General features: G+C 38.6%; 1 protein-coding gene across 1 annotated transcript in view; it reads right to left on the bottom strand.

Moving 5' to 3' along the window:
• Positions 1-18,434, bottom strand: part of nrxn2b (neurexin 2b) — a 649,237-nt gene extending 630,803 nt beyond the window's left edge. The window contains exon 1 of the mRNA XM_085349739.1: positions 17,723-18,434. Coding sequence (XP_085205865.1) covers positions 17,723-18,434 — 712 coding nt within the window. The remainder of the gene's footprint in view (positions 1-17,722) is intronic.
• Positions 18,435-18,908: the final 474 nt, after the last annotated feature.

Genomic DNA, 18,908 nt, shown 5'->3' with positions numbered 1-18,908 from the left:
TGCGACGTAAAACGTACAGCTTATTGCACCAGCATGCATCTGCTCTTATATAACTATCATTAGCTTACACCTTTAAGTGTTTCAGGTATGTGCTAACTAAAAATAAAGACAAGATGATAGTTTATTAAATTTTAATTAAATTTGCAGATTGTTTTGGTGAAGTTTAATAAACTCCTTGCTATCTAAAATATAACGGGACACCGGAGTATATTCTTGAGCATCTCACACTTCTGATAATCAGCTGTCTGCTTGATGTTTATTCAGCTGTGTAAAAACTATAACTTTAATCTCAGCCAAACAGATTTACTCAGGAACAAATAAAATAGCCAAACAATAACATTTTTAAGTTATCTAAGTGACTTATATATCATGTTTAACCTGAGTAGCAAAAGACGGCGGTGGGTTTGAAAACGATTTGCCGGGTGTCCGGTGTTCTCACGGGCTCTAGTGAGCCTTGCCCCCGGCTAGCTATTGAGCTAGTGGGTAACAGACGTCTCCGAAAACGTCGGAGCGCTTTTGAACATATGTGGTGTCTTGATAAACTGAGCAGATATTTGAAGTTTACACAGCTACATTCTCGCCTGAAAATATGTTAAACGTTTATTTTGTGACCCAGAAAGAATAATAAGACTAATATTAATACTAACTAGCTGCCGCCATTGTTGGAAACTGAGCTGTCCTGCGCTATGAATTTTGGGACACAGCTTCTTCTTCTTCTTCTTCTTCTTCTTCTTCGGGGTTTAACGGCAGCTGGCATCCTTGTATATGCAGTGCTGCCATCTTCTGTTTCAGTCTGTTATTACACTCTTAAATCCTGCTACTTATTCCTGCGTCTTTTGTGATCTTACAAAGCTTCAAACGACGCGTCGACTATTAAATCAGTCGTCGACAATTTTGATAGTCGACGTAATCGTGACTAGTCGACTAATCGTGGCAGCCCTAATACATAGGCAGAGGAGTAAAACAACACAGGGAGACACTCCTTCTGCACCTTTGCTGTCCCTTTTATTTTGTTATTATTTTTATGCCATCTGTCAGCCACAACGCAGAATTCACACTAAAGGCTTCAAACTGAGAGCTGCACTCTCCACATATATCCTCAGTTTTCTGCATCTCCATAGACACACATGCTGGAAAGATAGTGTGCTACCCCACGGCATCGACAATGTGAGCCTCAAGCTGTTCCACTTTCCTTGACAAATATCACCTCAGGTAATTCATCAGAAACATAAGCCCATTCTTAAATCTTAAAATGACTCTACCACCAACATACTGTCTTAAAGCATATTTCTGTCCAACAAGCAGCCAAGTAGTCAACGTGTCGTTCTAATTACAGCTAAAAGGTCATGGATACAGACTCAACTTAACCCTTGTATCCTTTTCTGTGTTTTGTAATTAATAAACCTTCAAGTAAAATACATTTTGTGTTGCTAGGACAGTATGCTCAAGCTTGTTCATGTTTTTTATCACTGTGTCAGTTAAGCACTGCCCTGTAGCCTTCAACGTTCAGGAAGTAAGCCAGACTCGTCAAGTTCCTGCAAAGACAAAAGCAAAATTCAATTTTGTGCAAGGATTTTTAGATTTATAATTCATGTGCTGTTCTAGAACCAGAACAATTTTATCATACTATCACAGTTCTTCAGTAAGCACAATTATTCTATTAAACGCTCCTCGTGTCAAACTGAAAGAAGCTTAAAATAGAATTTAAAAAAGTCAAGTTTTATTCTCTGTGTTATGAAGTCTGATTCTGTGCTGATGAGCCACAGGTAACAACAGCTTGCAACTTGAGTGACGGCATTACAGCAGCAGGTACATCAGCAATCAGACTTCATTTCCGAGTAATTTGGTGTTGCCGGAGCTGTATTAACTCCATAGGCGGTCCCGTCTGTTTGGAAGGCTAAATTAATAAATAAATGTCATAGACCTGGTCCAGATCACAAGAGATCTATAAAGTAATCACGAATGTCACCCTACTTATGCAGAAATCCAAACTGATGGCACCTTAGTTCATTTAGGTGGTCTCAAAAGGCCAATTGAGGTCCCATGTGTTGTGATCAAGGCCTCTATTTCACATGTGTGTGTGCAGTGCAGGGTAATTTGCACCTGTATTTACACTCACATGCTCAGTTGTGGCTATGAGATAGCATCAGAACCTTCTGTCCCACTTATATCAATATTGTCATATTCTAGTAACATGGGTCTTTGGCTTGTTTAGAAGGGAGATTACAGTGTTTATTATAAGACCAACTGGCAGGTGTTTGATTGGAGTTCAAAGGGGGTGGGGGAGTGGGGGAATAGTAAAGGGGAGCCCATGGTCTCTGTTAACAGGAAAGTCTTCTGAGTCTTGCTTTGGTCCAAACACTCATCTATACTTTCACACCCTTTTTACCATGGCCATTTTCCCAAAGCCTTCCCTGCCTCACCATGTTTCTGACTGAATGCACAAACAAGATGTCCAGGACAGAGCCACAGGGGGTCATCTGATACATGTAGTTGAAAGGATTTCTTATCAGCGACAACACAGTGCAAAATTATTTTCACCAGCAGCCTAAGGTTACAAAACAAAGGCGGCTGACTGAGACTATGAGTATTCAGCTTTATCAGTATTTTTTTTAGTCTCTCTCTTGATCGTTCAACACATGAGTACAATAAATCAAGCTTGTGTTTGGTTTCTTAAGTTTTTAGTGCGGTGGACCCCAAGAAAGCACAACCTGACAATACATCAAGCTGCTGTGCCACAATAACAAGAACGATGAACACAACAAAGTCCTTTCAGAAAGGACCAGAAATGAATGTTGATAAATGATTTAATGAAACATTAATGGAAAATATATGATGATTATGTGTAGGTAAGTGTGACAGGTAAGTGTGTACTTCTCTTGGTGGGGAATTTGATGGGGGGAAAAACATGAATCTTCTTCTTCCAGTGTAAAAACTGGAAGAAGTAAAATGCATAGAGAGTGGAATCAGCAACTGTATTAGAATACAAGATAGTGCTGAAGTGGTTCTGGACAGTAATAAATATTGAAAGGACAAACTATAACTCATATGAACATCAAGTTAATGATATAAAGTCAAAATTATCAACAGTAGAAGTGGATATGAGACAGAAATTATTCACTATCAATGGCCTATGGCGTTCTTTGATTCCATGACCAAAATCTATCAAATAAAGTTGTAATAAACAATATTACTCGAGTTTAACTCAATACTAAATATGACCTGAAATTAAAAGGAATCAATTATTGCAAATGTAAATTTTTCATGTAAATGATCCTGTCTTCCAAATTATTAAATACGTGGTTTTGAATCCTTGTTCCATTTTCAGATCAAAATTATATGAAGAGAGCTTTAAATTGATAATTACTTTGTTGTATTGCACTCCTGTTATTGCTGAGTGTGAAGTCAACAGCAGCAAATAATCACAGTGGCATATTAAGATATATAGCTTATATTTTAGAAAAAACTATTTGAAGTCTTAAATTACTGTAATACTTGTAAAACTAGTACCACAACGCAACTAATACATGCATTCATTCCTACTGCTATAAAAAAAGAGAAAGGAAAGAAAAAATGTATTTTAAGTTGGCAAACAGTATCTTTCAGATTACATAGGGCTGGGCGATAGGGCCTAAAATTCATATCGGGATATAATTTGAAGCCGTTAAAAACGGTCTAAATTCTTTCATCTTTAATTAAATCATCAGCGTTGCTGCTTTATCGGGTGTAACAATTAAGTTTTACATCCATGCATCCATGAAAACAGAATTTATTAAATTTAACGGAGTTAGAAGTTAACAGGAAGTTAGCTCGCTAGTTTCCACCTAAACATTTCATACCATGTTCTGACTGAGAGATTTTTGAAACTAATTAAAACGCACAGCTCTGGTACCACTTCGAACATAAATGAAGACAGAAAACTAAACAGCAGTGGCATTTGCAGGGTTACTGAAGATGGACTGCCTGGTATATAATGTTGTGCTACGTGATTGCTAGCGACACAGCTATGTTAGCATAACATTAGCACAGTGAAGCTGGAGGATGAACGGATGAGCCAACATTTTTTCCACTCGATAAAAGTTAACGTGAGGGATTCTGGTGGTTAGAGACAAATGCAATCGCATAGCAGGATGCTATAAACAGGCCAAACTTCAGTCAGGAGAACAACTGAGATTATTCATCCACAATACGAGGTTAGTTATTAATATACTGCAACAACAAGGGAACAGAACAGCTGCGAGAGAATTCAACATTAATGAATCAATGTTACGTTAAGTGGAGGAAGCGCAGTTTTTGGCTTTCCCCATATTTCAAAAGTGCTTCATCTCTTTGCTATGACTGTAGCCCGCCATAATTGGCAGATGATAATGGTTTTAGCCGCTGCGATGCTTTCAACCAAAACAGGCGCAGCTTGATGACATCATCAACATGCGCTATCGCGATAGAGCGATATAGTCAAAATCTCTATCGTTGGCCAAATTTATATCGTTTCTATCGTATATCGTTTATATCGCCCATCCCTAAGTTTACAAATGACAAATTGCAGAGACACAACATATCTGACTGAGTGGATGCAGGTACTTCTTTTCTAGATTCTTCAGCCTCTGGGAAGCTGTTAATTAACAGTTTACACAAAGACAGGAGACCTTAAAGCTGGAAAAAAAGAAAGAAAATCAAGCCTAATTGCATAAAGCTTTGCCCCAAGTACTCAAAAATCTATGCTTATGAAATTTAAAGCAATTGATATGAGTACATTAGGATAACAATACTGGATAATCAACACAGTAAAACAAGTTATTGATTTGCTTTGTTGTTGTGTTAGAGAAGCAGCCTGAATGTACTGCACAGTGAATAATGCTCAATTTGACCCGATATAAACACAATTTAAAATCAAATAAAGTTTTGCATATTATGGCTGTTTTATTTCTAAATGATGTACATCATGTTTGTATATCACATGTGGAAACTCAGTGCACTAAACAATTGTTTATTGCAGTAAGCCAAAAGCAAAGGTTACCTTCACAGAGACATTTTTTTTTGTTTTGTTTTGTTTGGGTTCTACAGTTCTGTGATAATGGGGATGGATAGCAAGTGACAGGTGACAAGGGTGTGTGAGCCCGACTTCCCACTCAATTTTGTACTCGCACAGTGACAGCTGGGGTAGAGAGCAAGCTTTAATTGCATGTGATGGACAATCATACTGGCAGGGACCTTCAAACCAGTAGAGGATCACTGGGAAAAGGGCAAAGAAAAAAGTGGGCTGGAAACATCAGAGTGGCATCCTCCCTGAAAACCATTCGCCTGATTGCACCCACCCCATATACATCTATCACCCCACTGCATCATACAAGTCAAAACAAACATGAGCTGCGTGTGCACAACACTCACTGACTCCTTTGAGTCAGGCAACCTAACTTCACACTTTAATCCAGCTTGCTTGCTTAATGCTTGCTTTTTTGCTTCTGCAAGCAGAGGCAATCTGCATAAGGGAATTCATACGGTGCGCAAAATGGAAGGAATTAGGGGATTAGGGATTTAAGGAAATCTCTCATCTGGAGCAATTGTTACTACATTTTCCTTTTTTTCTCATTTTTAATCACCAAAGACAAATTAAACACTGGATCAGAATCAGTTATTGGACTGCAGACTGATATATGATGGTCCTTTGCTCAAAAAGGAAAAATAAAACATGAAAGCAAAATGTAAGAAGAGACCGTGGCAAGAGAGACTGAGATAAGCAACATCCTTCAAAGTAAAAGGAAGTGAGCTATATTAGGACCTTATGCCTAAATAGGGAAATTTTGCTTTGCTGTCCATTCAAGGAAGCTGGGAATCTATCAACCAAAGAATACAGGCCCAGGAGCATGTATCCTTTGAACTTGGGATTGCTCAACCAGGAAAATGGTTTTACACAGTTGAGTGTTGAAAAAAAACATGTGGATGAGTAGCAGAGACCGAACAAAAGCACGGTTACACGGGTGGATGTGGCAGTAACGAAAGCAAGATGGCAAGATTTCTGTTCATATAGCAATTATTAGGCATGGGGGAGAAATAAAGACAAAATAATAGTTTTCTTGTATTTTTCTACACAGTGACTGAAATTGTTCAACTGGAATACTTCATTTTATTAGCATCATCATGGCTTTACTCAAAATGTGACATGTGATTTCACATATACCTGCAGTCAAAGGTTGCATAATCAGGTTGTAGGTCTGTTTGGAACATCCAGTATGTACTACATCTTATTGTTTTTTGGGTTTTTTTTGCCATTTTGTAGTCCGCTTTCAATTATCAAATGTAGATGGAATTACTGTGCACTAAAAACACACCGAAGTGCAGCATATACAGAAGCTGTACTCGATCATCTTCTGTCTATCTTCTGGAAGATGATGAGGTGCACCAAACTGCAAATGCAATTTCCTTAGCACATGAAGCATCCAGTGAACTATACTCTCTATCTGCACACAACCCATGATAATTGGGCGACAGCTTCTTTAGAATTAGTTGAATGCTTAATTAGTATGTATTACTACATGGTAAAAACTGTATTTATTATCTTTTGCCATGTTTTTCTAGTTGGATGCAACAAATTTTAGTTTGTTTTAGATTTGCATTCGCTACAAAGACCATGCACCATGGTGGATCAGCAATTAGTAGTAGCCCATACAGCTTCAGCATTCTAAAATATAAAAAGCATACAGTACTGTACTTGTTTGAGACATAACATTTTAACAACACAAGTATAGATAACCCCCCCCCCCCTCCCAAAATGGTTTGTTCCAGCTTGGCTCTCCCCTACCCTGGCTCTTGCTGCGTTGCTGCCAGAGCGATGGTGGCTGAGACACAGCGGAGCAGAGGTGGAAGTGCCTGGCTTAAAACAGGACATATTAGCTGCATTTAACCTTCAGTTACCCTTTATATAGTTAGGTAGCAGTCAGACCATGTTTCTTTTTAGCTGAAAAACATTACATCCAGGTAACCTGCCGGGTTGAAAACGTGTTTCCCGACGATGTTTGCTACCCTACAATCTGTCCTGCTCTGTAGTAAAATCAGCGATATTTGACCGTCCTGTTGCTCCCATTGAAATGTATACAGCCTATTTAAAATCTAAAACTTAACATTGTCCGTAGCCTACTGTTGTTACCACTGTCCTGTTTGAAATGTAATGAGAGAAACTGGTTATTTTGTCATATGTGCATGTGCCGATATTGAACCTGAGGTACCAACTAGCTAACTGACTGGATGCCCATTAACCTTATAACTCCTGGTGTGTGTGTGTGTGTGTGTGTGTGTGTGTGTGTGTGTGTGTGTGTGTGCGCAGAGAGACAGCCAGGTTCATAATGGATATGAGGAAGTGTTTTTCAAAAAAAGGAGCCACATTCAGGTAAAAGTGTAAGAACAAATGATCCATCAATAAAGGATAATGTTGGATCAGTGTTTCAATATTTATATCTTTTATTAGATGTACATGTCGTTTGGTTATTTGCCTTTTGGTTGAAAGTACAATGAGAGACGACTTTTATTAGTGCTCTTAATAGTGTGTTTTTTAATCTAATTGAATACAATCTATTTGTGTATGATTGTCAGTCCAAAGAGGGAGAGAGGAAAGAGGGGAACATGAGGACAAAGTACAAGATCAGGAAGAACCAGGTAAGAAAACAGACAGGAAATAGTTAAAGCTGTTTGGTCAAAGCTGCTATACAGCATCTGCAAAACAAACTGGGTTGTCAGCCCTGGCACTGCATTACCATATTGAACTTCAGTCAGAGGAAGTCACGGTTGCCAAAAACTTTTTGAAGCTCAAGAGAGAGGCTGGTGCCATCCCAGATATGTTAACATTGTACAATCTTCTGGATAATCAGATCTTCCCCACACTGAAAACTATTATTCAGGTTGCCCTAACAAACCCAGTTAGCAGCTGTAGCTGTGAAAGGTCTTTTAGTGTTTTGAGTCAGCTCCATACCTGGCTGAGAAGGACCATGGGTCAAAGCAGACTCCAGCACCTGGCTGTGATGTCAGAAAGAGATGCTTGAGAGACTTGACCACCAAAATGTGATAGATTTACCAACCTCAAGGTGAGGCGACATAGGTTAAAAGAAAAGGAAAAATCTGCAGAGCCATAGTAGTATCGGCAGTAAAGATCTTTTCATACATTGTATACATTGTACCAAAGGCCAAGGTGTCTCCATTTTTCAATTTTTTAATAATATTTTGTACATTTCAAGGACTCTTCTATTGTTGGAGTGTATTTTTATGTGTCTGTATTGTATTATACATACACTTTAAAAGTGAATCTCTGTCCAAAAAATGCACTCAGTTTACTTTTTACTCACTATGAGCATCATTCATTATTCTCCTGCAGTAATTAAGGTTAGGATATGTATTTTTTTTTTCAAATTCCAATCCATTCTTCTTTGGCAGCATTTAAATAACCTTTATCAGATTTGATGTTTTTGTTACAGACTTTTCAAAAAAAGTGTTTTGCTTTTCTTTCACAAATGTGGAGATTAAATTGTGTTAAAATGTACAAAACAGTGATATCATGTTTTGTGACGAGGACCCAGGCACAGAGAGACTTTATGAATTTAAGAATCTTATGATTTAATAAAGAAATTTGCAGACTTGCACAGAGAGGGTAAAATTATGATGACTGATAATGGAAATGAAGACAACAGACGATGAGGACAGGGAGGAACAGGGGTTTAAATGCACCAAGGAGACAGTCAGAGGGAACTTGGGACAACTGGAGACATTTAAGGATGCAGGGACTGACAGACGGGGAAGAAGTCTCATGGTGATGAGTAAAGTTTACCTTGCCTGGATGGGCAGCTCTCTGGGTGCTCAGCACCCCCAAAGCTCTGATCCTAGAATCCCCCCTGAGCCCACACCTGTCCCACATCATGTTTCATGTTTCAATATTTTTAGTAACCAATCAGAAAACAGCTCATAAATTCTTTCCACCACAGAAGTCTACACAATGTGTTTGTGGTCTGCTTTTGTGCAGAAAAAAGGCACAAGTATGTAGACTCTACAAGCTTGCAAGGGAAAAAAACCCTAAAATGTCTCAAGACATTCTTGAGTCCTTTGCATGTTTTTCCCATCCGGTTAGTAGAGCCATTATTTTTTAGGAATTTGTAATGGTAGATTACCATTTGATTTACCTTCCTTTCTCCTTTTCATGAAGGTAAGGTTTTATAATTTGATTCGTTAATTGTAATTTGGTCATCTTTATTATATTTCCCAGATAAATTTGTTTGCTTGTTATTTTGGCCTCCGCATGGCCAAAAGATTCACCACACTGCAAAAACTCAAAATCTTACCAAGTATATTTGTCTTATTTCTAGTCAAAATTATCTCATTACACTTAAAATAAGACACAATCAGCTACAGGGCAACATTTCAGTAAGCTAAAGGAACTTGTTTCAAGACAGTGAATCTTGAAACTAGAGAAAAACTAGAGATTTTTCACTTGTTCCACTGGCAGATTTTTTCACTTAATACAAGATATTTTAGCTTAAAATAAGTGAAAAAATCTGCCAGTGGAACAAGTGAAAAATCTCTAGTTTTTCTCTAGTTTCAAGATTCACTGTCTTGAAACAAGTTCCTTTAGCTTACTGAAATGTTGCCCTGTAGCTGATTGTGTCTTATTTTAAGTGTAATGAGATAATTTTGACTAGAAATAAGACAAATATACTTGGTAAGATTTTGAGTTTTTGCAGTGCATAGCTCTATCAATTTGAAAATAAGTCTTGGGACCCTGGAATGACAGGTCAATTTATCAGATATTTTTAAATAAGTCCACATTAACAATCTTCTTCTGAAATTGCAGCCATTTTGGAAAATTGACACTGTAATTAGGAAACTTTGTTTTACTAAATCTAAAAGCAATACAACTCAATATAAAATACATGAAAGTATTTCTAGAATCTAACCTGTCCATATCGCAATAACAAGACAAAGTAAAATTACAAAGTGGAGGGGAGGAAGTCAGATACAATCATAGCGACTGCTGCTCTGCAAAGACCTTGTCCCGACAGTGCACAGCAGCAGCAGAAACAGCAGAGAGGCAACAGAGCAGCTTTGATAAACACCAACAAAATCTCAGCAATCAAATCCAGTGGAGACTTGAAGCATGTACTGCTTCATTTCACCTTATCAGTCTTGTTGGTTTGGTGTAGGCCTAAGTTTAGTCAGCCTCTGTTGTTACAGCTAGACATGTACCTGATAAGGTTATCTATGGAACCTCTTCAAGCGACCTTACAGGGTACAGCCCTCTCATTAGCACTATACTTATTTATGTATACAGGACAAGATAATTGGGATATCAATTATCAGTCAGTGAGCCCCCACCATCCCAACCACACTCACTCCCCCTCATCCCTCTGTGTGTGCCAGTGGGAGGCACAATTATCACCATGATGTATGACTCTCTTTCATGTCCTCTGCTCTTTGCTCCAGGCTCATTGTGTCACCATCCAAACACAACTTTTACCTTAGAATTCAAGGTCTAAACATGCTCAGCTCTTAACTGTGATTTTTTTAATTAATCCTTCCTGTATTGTATACAGCATATAGAATGGTGTGAGATCTGAATGCAGTACAATATAATATGTAATACAACTGGAATATAGAATTATTGATCAAACACACCAATATATATATATCCTATGTACCTTAAATGTCGATCCTAAACGACAAAAATTACAGGTTAGATGTGTATTTTTTGGTCATTATCACTGGTCATACCGACATTGATTGGGCTTAATATTGTTACAGTGGTACAGAAAAGATATTCAGAATAACATTAACCATAAATGTCTGTGTCATATATGAGCAAAGTGAAAAGGCTTTGTTGTTTCACTTCACAATATTCACATATTTAGTTTTTACGTTAGGTTACACCAAATAATTGTCCGAAAAAGTATAGAAGTAGGGGAAAACCTTTAAATAATGGCATTGTGCATATACTATTCTGAGTAGTGCTCCTCCAAATTGACTGTTAGTAAATCTTGAGTGGATGTACATGTTTTAATTGGTCTTATTCACACTAGTTGTATGGATACACACTCACTTTATGTATGTACGGATACACTCTGTTTTGCCTTTGAAGTAACATCACTGACCGTTTTCACCCAATCACTGAAAATATACTTGAATGACCAAACACAGGTTAATAGGTATAGGTAACAATATCTCGATTGTTGAGTTTTTCTTGATAGCTTAAAATTTCTTTAGGGGGAAGAAAATGTATGTTCTGCCTTTTATAACTTAAACTGAATATTATGGTTGTAAACTGCCCTAGTGGTTGCTTTGTAATATGGGTTTGACTACTTTGGGAAAGAAAAAATGAAAACGTGAAAAAATCAAAGATGGCGGAAAGTGATACCGTAATGTTATCGTTCTAAGCTGATACGGACCTTAAAATGTTGTTGCCTTGGATAAGATATGTCTGTAAGTCTGAGTGACAGTAAAATAATTATCATCTTTTGTTTTGTGTAAAAATGGTACGATAATTTGTACATTGAAAGTTTTATCTTGTTAGCTTGCAGTAAGAGTGTAACAAGCTAGTTTACAATGTTAGTTAGCTAATACAGTATCTTGTACTTTCAGATTTACGATGGTCAAAGAGAAGGCAATGGTCAGAGGCCATTCTTCAATAAATCAGCGCAAAAAGGAAAATAAGTCTGGTTATTGAAGCATGTTATCTCGCTGTCTAGCTGGTGAAACTAAGAAACTCAGGGGAAGGACAGCACAATGTACAAAAAATAAAGAAATGAATAAATGGAGAGATATCTTTTCACCACAGGTCTGATGACTTTATCACAAACAATGTTTTCTTAGTAAAGTCAAAAGTTTAGAGAAACTCATAAATGTTTTGAGTCAAACTATTTTGACTTTTCAGGCCGCTTTGCCTTTCTTTCAGTGTACAAGACTTTCACCTTTTTCTCAGAATGTAATTTAAGACAAAAAACAACATGTTTACGTGGTAGATAAATTAAAATGTCAAGTTCATGGGTGTTGCAGCGTTGAGATGTTGACTCCTTATCTTTCATTGCAACAGCTGATAAAGCAGATTATTCTGGCTTGTTGGGGAAAACCACATCTGATGGTACAGTGTTAAAACATCTCCTCGGGCTATAAAAAGGACAGCGTGTGTTTCAAGCTTACTCTTTGACTTCCTAACCACAGCTCTCTCTCTCTCTCTCTCTTCCTCACCCTGCAGCTAGAGGCTCGCCTGAGGTCACAGCTTGCGTTAAGATGGGGGTATGCAGGGTCCAGGCACGTTAACTGTGGTGCTTCTCAGAGACTCAGGTTTCTGCTTTAATCCAACATGTATAATAAAAAGTGATGATGGAGGTAAATTAGAGTCCAGAGAGCAGTAATAATCTAAGCAGCTGTTTTTCAACAATTTTCTATTTGGCACTTCCAAATAGAGACATGTGGACATAGAGTGGTATATACACATGCTGTGTATAGTTGACTACCAAAAACGGCTAACATCCGATTTTGCGTGATGTTAAATATCATTTCTTGTCAGAGGCTAATAAAACAACAACATATGGCCGAATTTTGTAGCATTTTCACATCAAAATCTCATCCTTCTCCAGTGAAACCAACAAACTTTTGCCAACTTTTGCCTAATCTACACAATCTGACTTACAGAGGCAGCACATTAGCAGAGTTAACATAGTCCTTCTTTGGTATATTTAACTGGCATTCAAGTGCAGTACTGTAGGGAGGCCATGAACATTTGAGCTACAAGGATCCACATGAAAATTCAAAACTGCTTCAGGATGCCAGTGTAAAATTCCACGTCACATTATCTAGCCTGCTGTACATACCTGCTGTAAAAACAAGCAATGTGTTTCCATTAGTGGGACATCTGAGGAACCCCTATCTGGCACATTTGCAACAAAGATCAATAATTTCCATATTCCTGTACTATTTACAGGCTTGATCTTATTCTGAAGTCCAGTTTGTTCCAAGAAGGAAGAATCTTATGAAGAATGTATGCCATGCAGAATTCATTCCTTTTCAATGAATTCTAATGAGGGTTCTGACTATGGTCCATTTATAACAGGGGTGTCAAACTCAAATACACAGTGGGCCAAAATTCAAAACTGGAACAAAGTCGCGGGCTAACGTTAATATTTATTGAAATATATTTATTCCTCCAGATATAAGAATGAATCTTTTCTTATGGACTCAAACACATTTTGCTAAAAAACTGAATATGGAACAAGCAAAGCTTAATACTAAACAATGTATATATTAGCTGTATAATACCAGTAGGCCAGCTCTGATAGTAATTTGTTATGGCTTCGCGGGCCAAATGTAATTAGGCTGCGGGCCAAATTTGGCCCGCGGGCCAGAGTTTGACACCTATGATTTATAAGTTCTAACAGCTTAAGTCTGTCAAGTTAGCTAGCAATTTTCACTCTATGTCAAACACCTTTCAAGTTAAGAGCAAATCCAGTCTCAGGGTAACCTGAAAACTCTTCAGATTTTGCTGTGTAAATTAATGGAACAACAATCATTTTCACAAAGTAATTTAACCTCTCATTACTGTGAGCTCAGCTTTTTTGCCCTACAACGCCATTTGAAGGTCAACACACGAACAAAGCCAAGGTCAGCACAGATTCTAAAACCAGTTTAATTACAACCCCAATGGTAAATTATAAAATACAATTATAGGAAGTGCAGTATATTTCTGTCCTTTATGTACTGCAAATAAAGCACAGAAATGTTTCAGCGTGTTTGTTAGCCCAGTCCTTAGTATTTAGCATTTAGTAAGCCATTTTTGAGGCAAAATGTGAATTTTTGCTTTGACATCAAGTCAATTAAAAAAAAAAAATGAGGCTGTTTTTTTATGATGTCCACCTTCATCCCTCATTCTGTCTGATCAACCTTAACCTGAACAATTTTGATGCAAATGAGTGAAAATACTAAAGTGCCAGACGTAGATGAAGGCAGCTAAGAGCTGTGTTAGATCACTGGTATTCAAATCAATGCAACAGGAGATACAGACTCTACAAAGCAGAGGAATAACATAAAACATACTGTGCTTAAGGGGATTGAAATGGCACAACCTTTCTGGATTACAAAACCTCAGCTGTCACATCTCATTTTCAGATTTTACAGATTGAACTTTAAACCAACATTCATCAAAGGATTCAAAAGTCTGGGCACGAATATTTTCGCAGTGAATTAGACCTGGATAATAAATGTTTTCACTTATTTGTTCACACTGCATTATTACAGGGTGTCAAAGTGTTAACACTGAATATTCAAATATCAATTTTTGCAAAATATTTGACAAGATATGACACTGCATATCATTGCAGTTATTGAGCTTTCTGACACTGCTCAAGAGTTCTTCTCTGTACTGGATACAATCACCAGTTGCTGGGGAAAAATGTGTATTCACCTGCTGGCTGGCAGTGGTTCTTTTTTTTTTCACTGATTTTGCCTAGCAAGAGCCTTGCTAGGCAAAATCAGTGAAAAAAAAAGTGATTACTGCAATTGTTAGCAGATTGTTATAACTAGCTTAGGTTTTTCATGTTTGCCTACAAGTACTCCCTTACTTCTAGCCAACTGGTAGTACAACTTGAAAAAGTGCAATGCAAACCACAAAAGGAAACATGGCACACTTTGCATGCACACTTTGCACTTTGAATCACCTTGTTGTTGAATTGTGCTATACAAATAAACTTGCCTTGCCTTGCCTTTTAAGTTCTACATCAGTGCTGCAGCCAACATGTTTCAAAAAGTGCAACTTTTATTTAAAGGCAGTCTCCAGTTTGAGTTGCACTTTTCAGCTTCAACACAGGTTGGAGAGTAGCTGGCTTGTGTTGACTTGTTGACTTGTCAATGGCATGGCATTACATAGCTGATAGATGAGAGATGATCTGCCCCTGGGCAATGCTGGACACATCGCAATCATCGGACGTGTTCATCTAATTTTTCTGATTGTTTTTGTCTCAGGTGAAGGAACATATTTCTTTTAGTTCAGAATTAGTTTCTATTCCTTTTACCAAATTTAGTGGTCTGTCAAATACCATACTTTGCAGAACTAAACCTGCCCAACCTTTAATACAACTATAGCGATAGAGCTGAAGCAATTCTTAGAGAAAAAGTTTAACAGTTAAGATGGTCTACAACAACACAAACAGCTTCATAATTAAAACGGTTTGCTTGTCAGATATCTATGTGACAAACAGTAACGGAAAACCTCACCCATAATGTTATCTTTGTTTTCTTTGCAGCCAATGCAAAACAGAAATGAACTAACTGTCTTAAATAATGTAGATCGCAATATTACATGTTTTAATATTGTGCAGAATCATTGCTGGCATCTTGTGCTGGTTATTTTATGTTCTGAGGATAATCAAAAAGCACATCACAGATCAACTAGACCAATAACTGTATTGCAAGTGCCATGTCTTATCATTAAAAAATTTCCCACGGATTGATACATTCATCCTCTCTAAGGAGAGCAGACAGCAGCTCCCTAAAATATCAAGAAAAAAAAGGAAAAAAATCTTTCCTTTGACACGGCCCCTTCACCACTGAGCTAACACAGTGAGACATGGATTTGTTAGTGCAGACATCTAAAGGGCCTTAAAACTGACTGAAAGTGAGAGTGAAAGACCTTTACATTCCCACCCACGTGTTAGATGAAAGGAGTAAATACACCGCTGCACTGGCAGTCAGCCATAATGACCCAATTTACGGTCCTCAAACCAAAGAACATCTCTGGAAATAAATTAAGCCTGAGCAAATGAAAATCTTCATGTTACGCTCCTCATTCTTGCTCTCTTCTCCATTTCTCACGACTGCAATCGCTCTCTCCACAAATTCCTTGTTCTGATTCTCTCCTCCTTACCTCAATCTCTATTCTCTCCCTCTATCTTACTCTCTCCATTTCAAAAGGACAAATGCTTCCTGCAGTCACTGTAGCACTGCATTGGTATTCTGCTCTCAATTTAGCTAAGAGCAAGGCAGCAGTATCTACTTGCTGCAACCAAACAGCAATCTGACACAGGCCACAGAAACAGAAAGCGAGAAAAGTCTTGAAGAATTGAAGGAACCGTGAAATATGAGAGGGAGACTGGAAGGAAGAGACAGACCGACTTATACGGCTGTCCAGCAGTGACATCATTTGCTGTGCTATAGGGTCACTAAAGAGCAAAAGCTCATCTGCATTAATTAAAGGCTTCTGTTCGGCTTTTTGCAGAGAACAAAAGCAGCACAGTAGAGCTTTTTAAGCTATCTGAGACCGCTCCAAACTTACACTAACCCTACATCAAAATAAATCAAAAGCTTTGATCTAACATGCAAATTTTATTCTTATTACTTCAGATCTATCAAAAGCTGGACTCGAGTAAAACATTTTGTTTGGGTTGATTTCCTTTTTCAGCACCGTCAAAGCTTATCTGCGAGCGCCACAAAAGTCTAAAGCATCAAACAACTGTCACATAACTTGGCAAAACAGTTATCGACCTTTTCAACATGCTGTAATTACAAGTGATTTGATCATGCAGGACCAGGTAGAAACTACTAAGTCAAATGATTATTTTAAAGGTTACAAAGCAATAATAGACCATAGTGATAACGGTAGTGAAGACCACTCATCCTGCATTACAGGTGATCAAGATACAAAATAAGTTCTGATGGCTGCATAGAGAGTGAGAGAATTCCCAAGCAAGGTGTAGAGATGCAGACAGGATGAAAGAAATAGGGCAGAGATAAGTGAAGGGGGAGGGATGTCAGGAGTAGGAAGTGCTGACAGCGGGTAAAGGTGAAAGAGAGATAAGTTGAGTAAGGGAGCAAATTCGAGAGAGACATGGAGGGGAGAGGGGTGACGAGAGGTGGAAAGTCCAGATAGACTTGAGAAGAGGTGGTAGGAGGTGAATGAAAGATATGCTACTGGATGCTGAGAAAAAGACATGGAAGAATGTGAAAGAGAAGAAAAAACATAGATATGGAAATGGGATGTGTCAGTGAAGGAGGGAGCCAGAGGTTTAAAACAGAACTGAATTTGACATGAGTTGACAGCATATGAGCATATCCCAAGAGCAAATGAAAGCAAGAGCAGCAGAGACAACAGGCTTGGGAAGGAAGGAAGAAAGAAAGAAAGAAAGAAAGAAAGAAAGAAAGAAAGAAAGAAAGAAAGAAAGAAAGAAAGAAAGAAAGAAAGAAAGAAAGAAAGAAAGAAAGAAAGAAAGAAAGAAGTAAATTCACTAAAAAACAGACGAGAAGAAAGCCAGCTGAAATAGCAGACCTTCAATGTGTGATCTTAAACGTGAAATATTCAGCAGCTTTGATGTTAAATACTGTTTCTGAATAAGTCCCTGCTGAAATCAAAGCTGCACCTGTGCCATGTCTGCAACTCTTGTATGACTCACATAATCCCTAAAAAGAGTGATCTTCTTCAGCAGTTCAATCTTTAAATGAGGTTCTTAAAATACTGAATGAGAGAACACTGAACGATCATGCACACTTTAAGTAATCTATTCACAAAGTTCCACACCCTCCTCCTTTTGAGCCCTCACTGCATCAGCACCTCCTTCATCAAACATTGTTAGAAGAGACTTTCGACAGCCTAAACAGTGAAATGAGGTCCCAGACCTCTCTGCAAGACTCTGACTTGAACTAACCGCAGATTTTGCACTGCAATTATAAAACAAAGACAAATACAAGAGTTATGATGGTGCCTTACCTTCCTTGCAGTACTTTCCTTTGAAGCGAGTGTGGGTGCAGTCACAGTGAACTTCTCCATACTGAATAGAACAAAACCCTCCATTGAAGCATGGGTTCTGTTTGGTGCAGAGGTACTCCAGGTCGCTCTGAATACCCTGGCTATTGAGCAAAGTAGGAGGCATCTCTCCCACCTTCAGATTGGAGATCAAGCCCTGGAAGAGTGGTTCATACTTCACTGTGCTGGATGTCAGTGCAGACAGTCGCACGTCAGGTGGTATCCCACCTACAAACAGGTCACTGACCACAGCCATTTCCCTCCTCTTTGACTTGACCTCTGCCACTTTTGTTTCCCCATCTACCATTAGCATGGTCTCACGGAAGTTGCGGGTAAGCAAGACCATGTGCCAGCGGTCGTCATTCACCCGTATCTCCATGTGTACGGTGGCTGGCTCTGCACAGTGGATGGCAAAGCGCAACTGGAGGCGCCCACCAGCAATCAACAGCTCCAAGAAGTCGCAATTACCGCCATCGTCCAGGTAGAGTACCAAGGCTTTGCTGATGTTGGTCTTGAGACTGAAGCTCAGCTCACCCACTGATCCAGCTTCCCAGCGCCCATAACGTGCCCACTGGCCAGGCGCCCCACTGAATTCCAACATATTCACTGTAGTGAGCAGGCTGAAGAGGGCCAGAGGCCACACGGGCAAATACAGGATTCTTAACCCCCTTGTCATGCTCAAAGTTCTGATGTGTCCCCCTTCTTTCTTAATGCTGTAGGTCTAATGAGCAACAGCTCTCTCTTCACTGAGGAAAAAAGACTGTAATATAAACAGGAATATAAACAAGAAGTATCATATAGTACTGAATTCGGTTATAAAAGTCAATGGGTAAGCAATCCTCACAGGTGCTCTACTACAATTTGCCTGACCAATAAGCACTTTTTTCTCCTCTCTCTAGTGTTAATTCTTCTCCTTATCCTGATTCTCTCCTTCGTCTCTCCATCAGTTGGTGCCTCTGGGACTGAGGAATAGGGGGAGAATAAAAGAGGGGGAATATGATAATTTCAACACAGTTGTTTCTTCAAAAGCCTCTTTGTCTATCCTGGACCAAAAATAGAATGTTCCTCTCTCAAATCCAGATCTCGGAGCAATTTCCAGGAAATTTGAGCTGCTGCCAGAAGCTTGGGGGTGGGGTGGGGGGAAGATTGT

The sequence above is a fragment of the Diplotaxodon limnothrissa genome, linkage group LG3, assembly GCF_057381915.1.
Source record: "Diplotaxodon limnothrissa isolate DT_005_m linkage group LG3, D_limnothrissa_male_GT1.1, whole genome shotgun sequence".
Taxonomy (NCBI): Eukaryota; Metazoa; Chordata; class Actinopteri; order Cichliformes; family Cichlidae; genus Diplotaxodon; species Diplotaxodon limnothrissa.
Note: the sequence above shows the minus strand (reverse complement) of the source record. Positions and strands in the feature narration are given on the sequence as shown.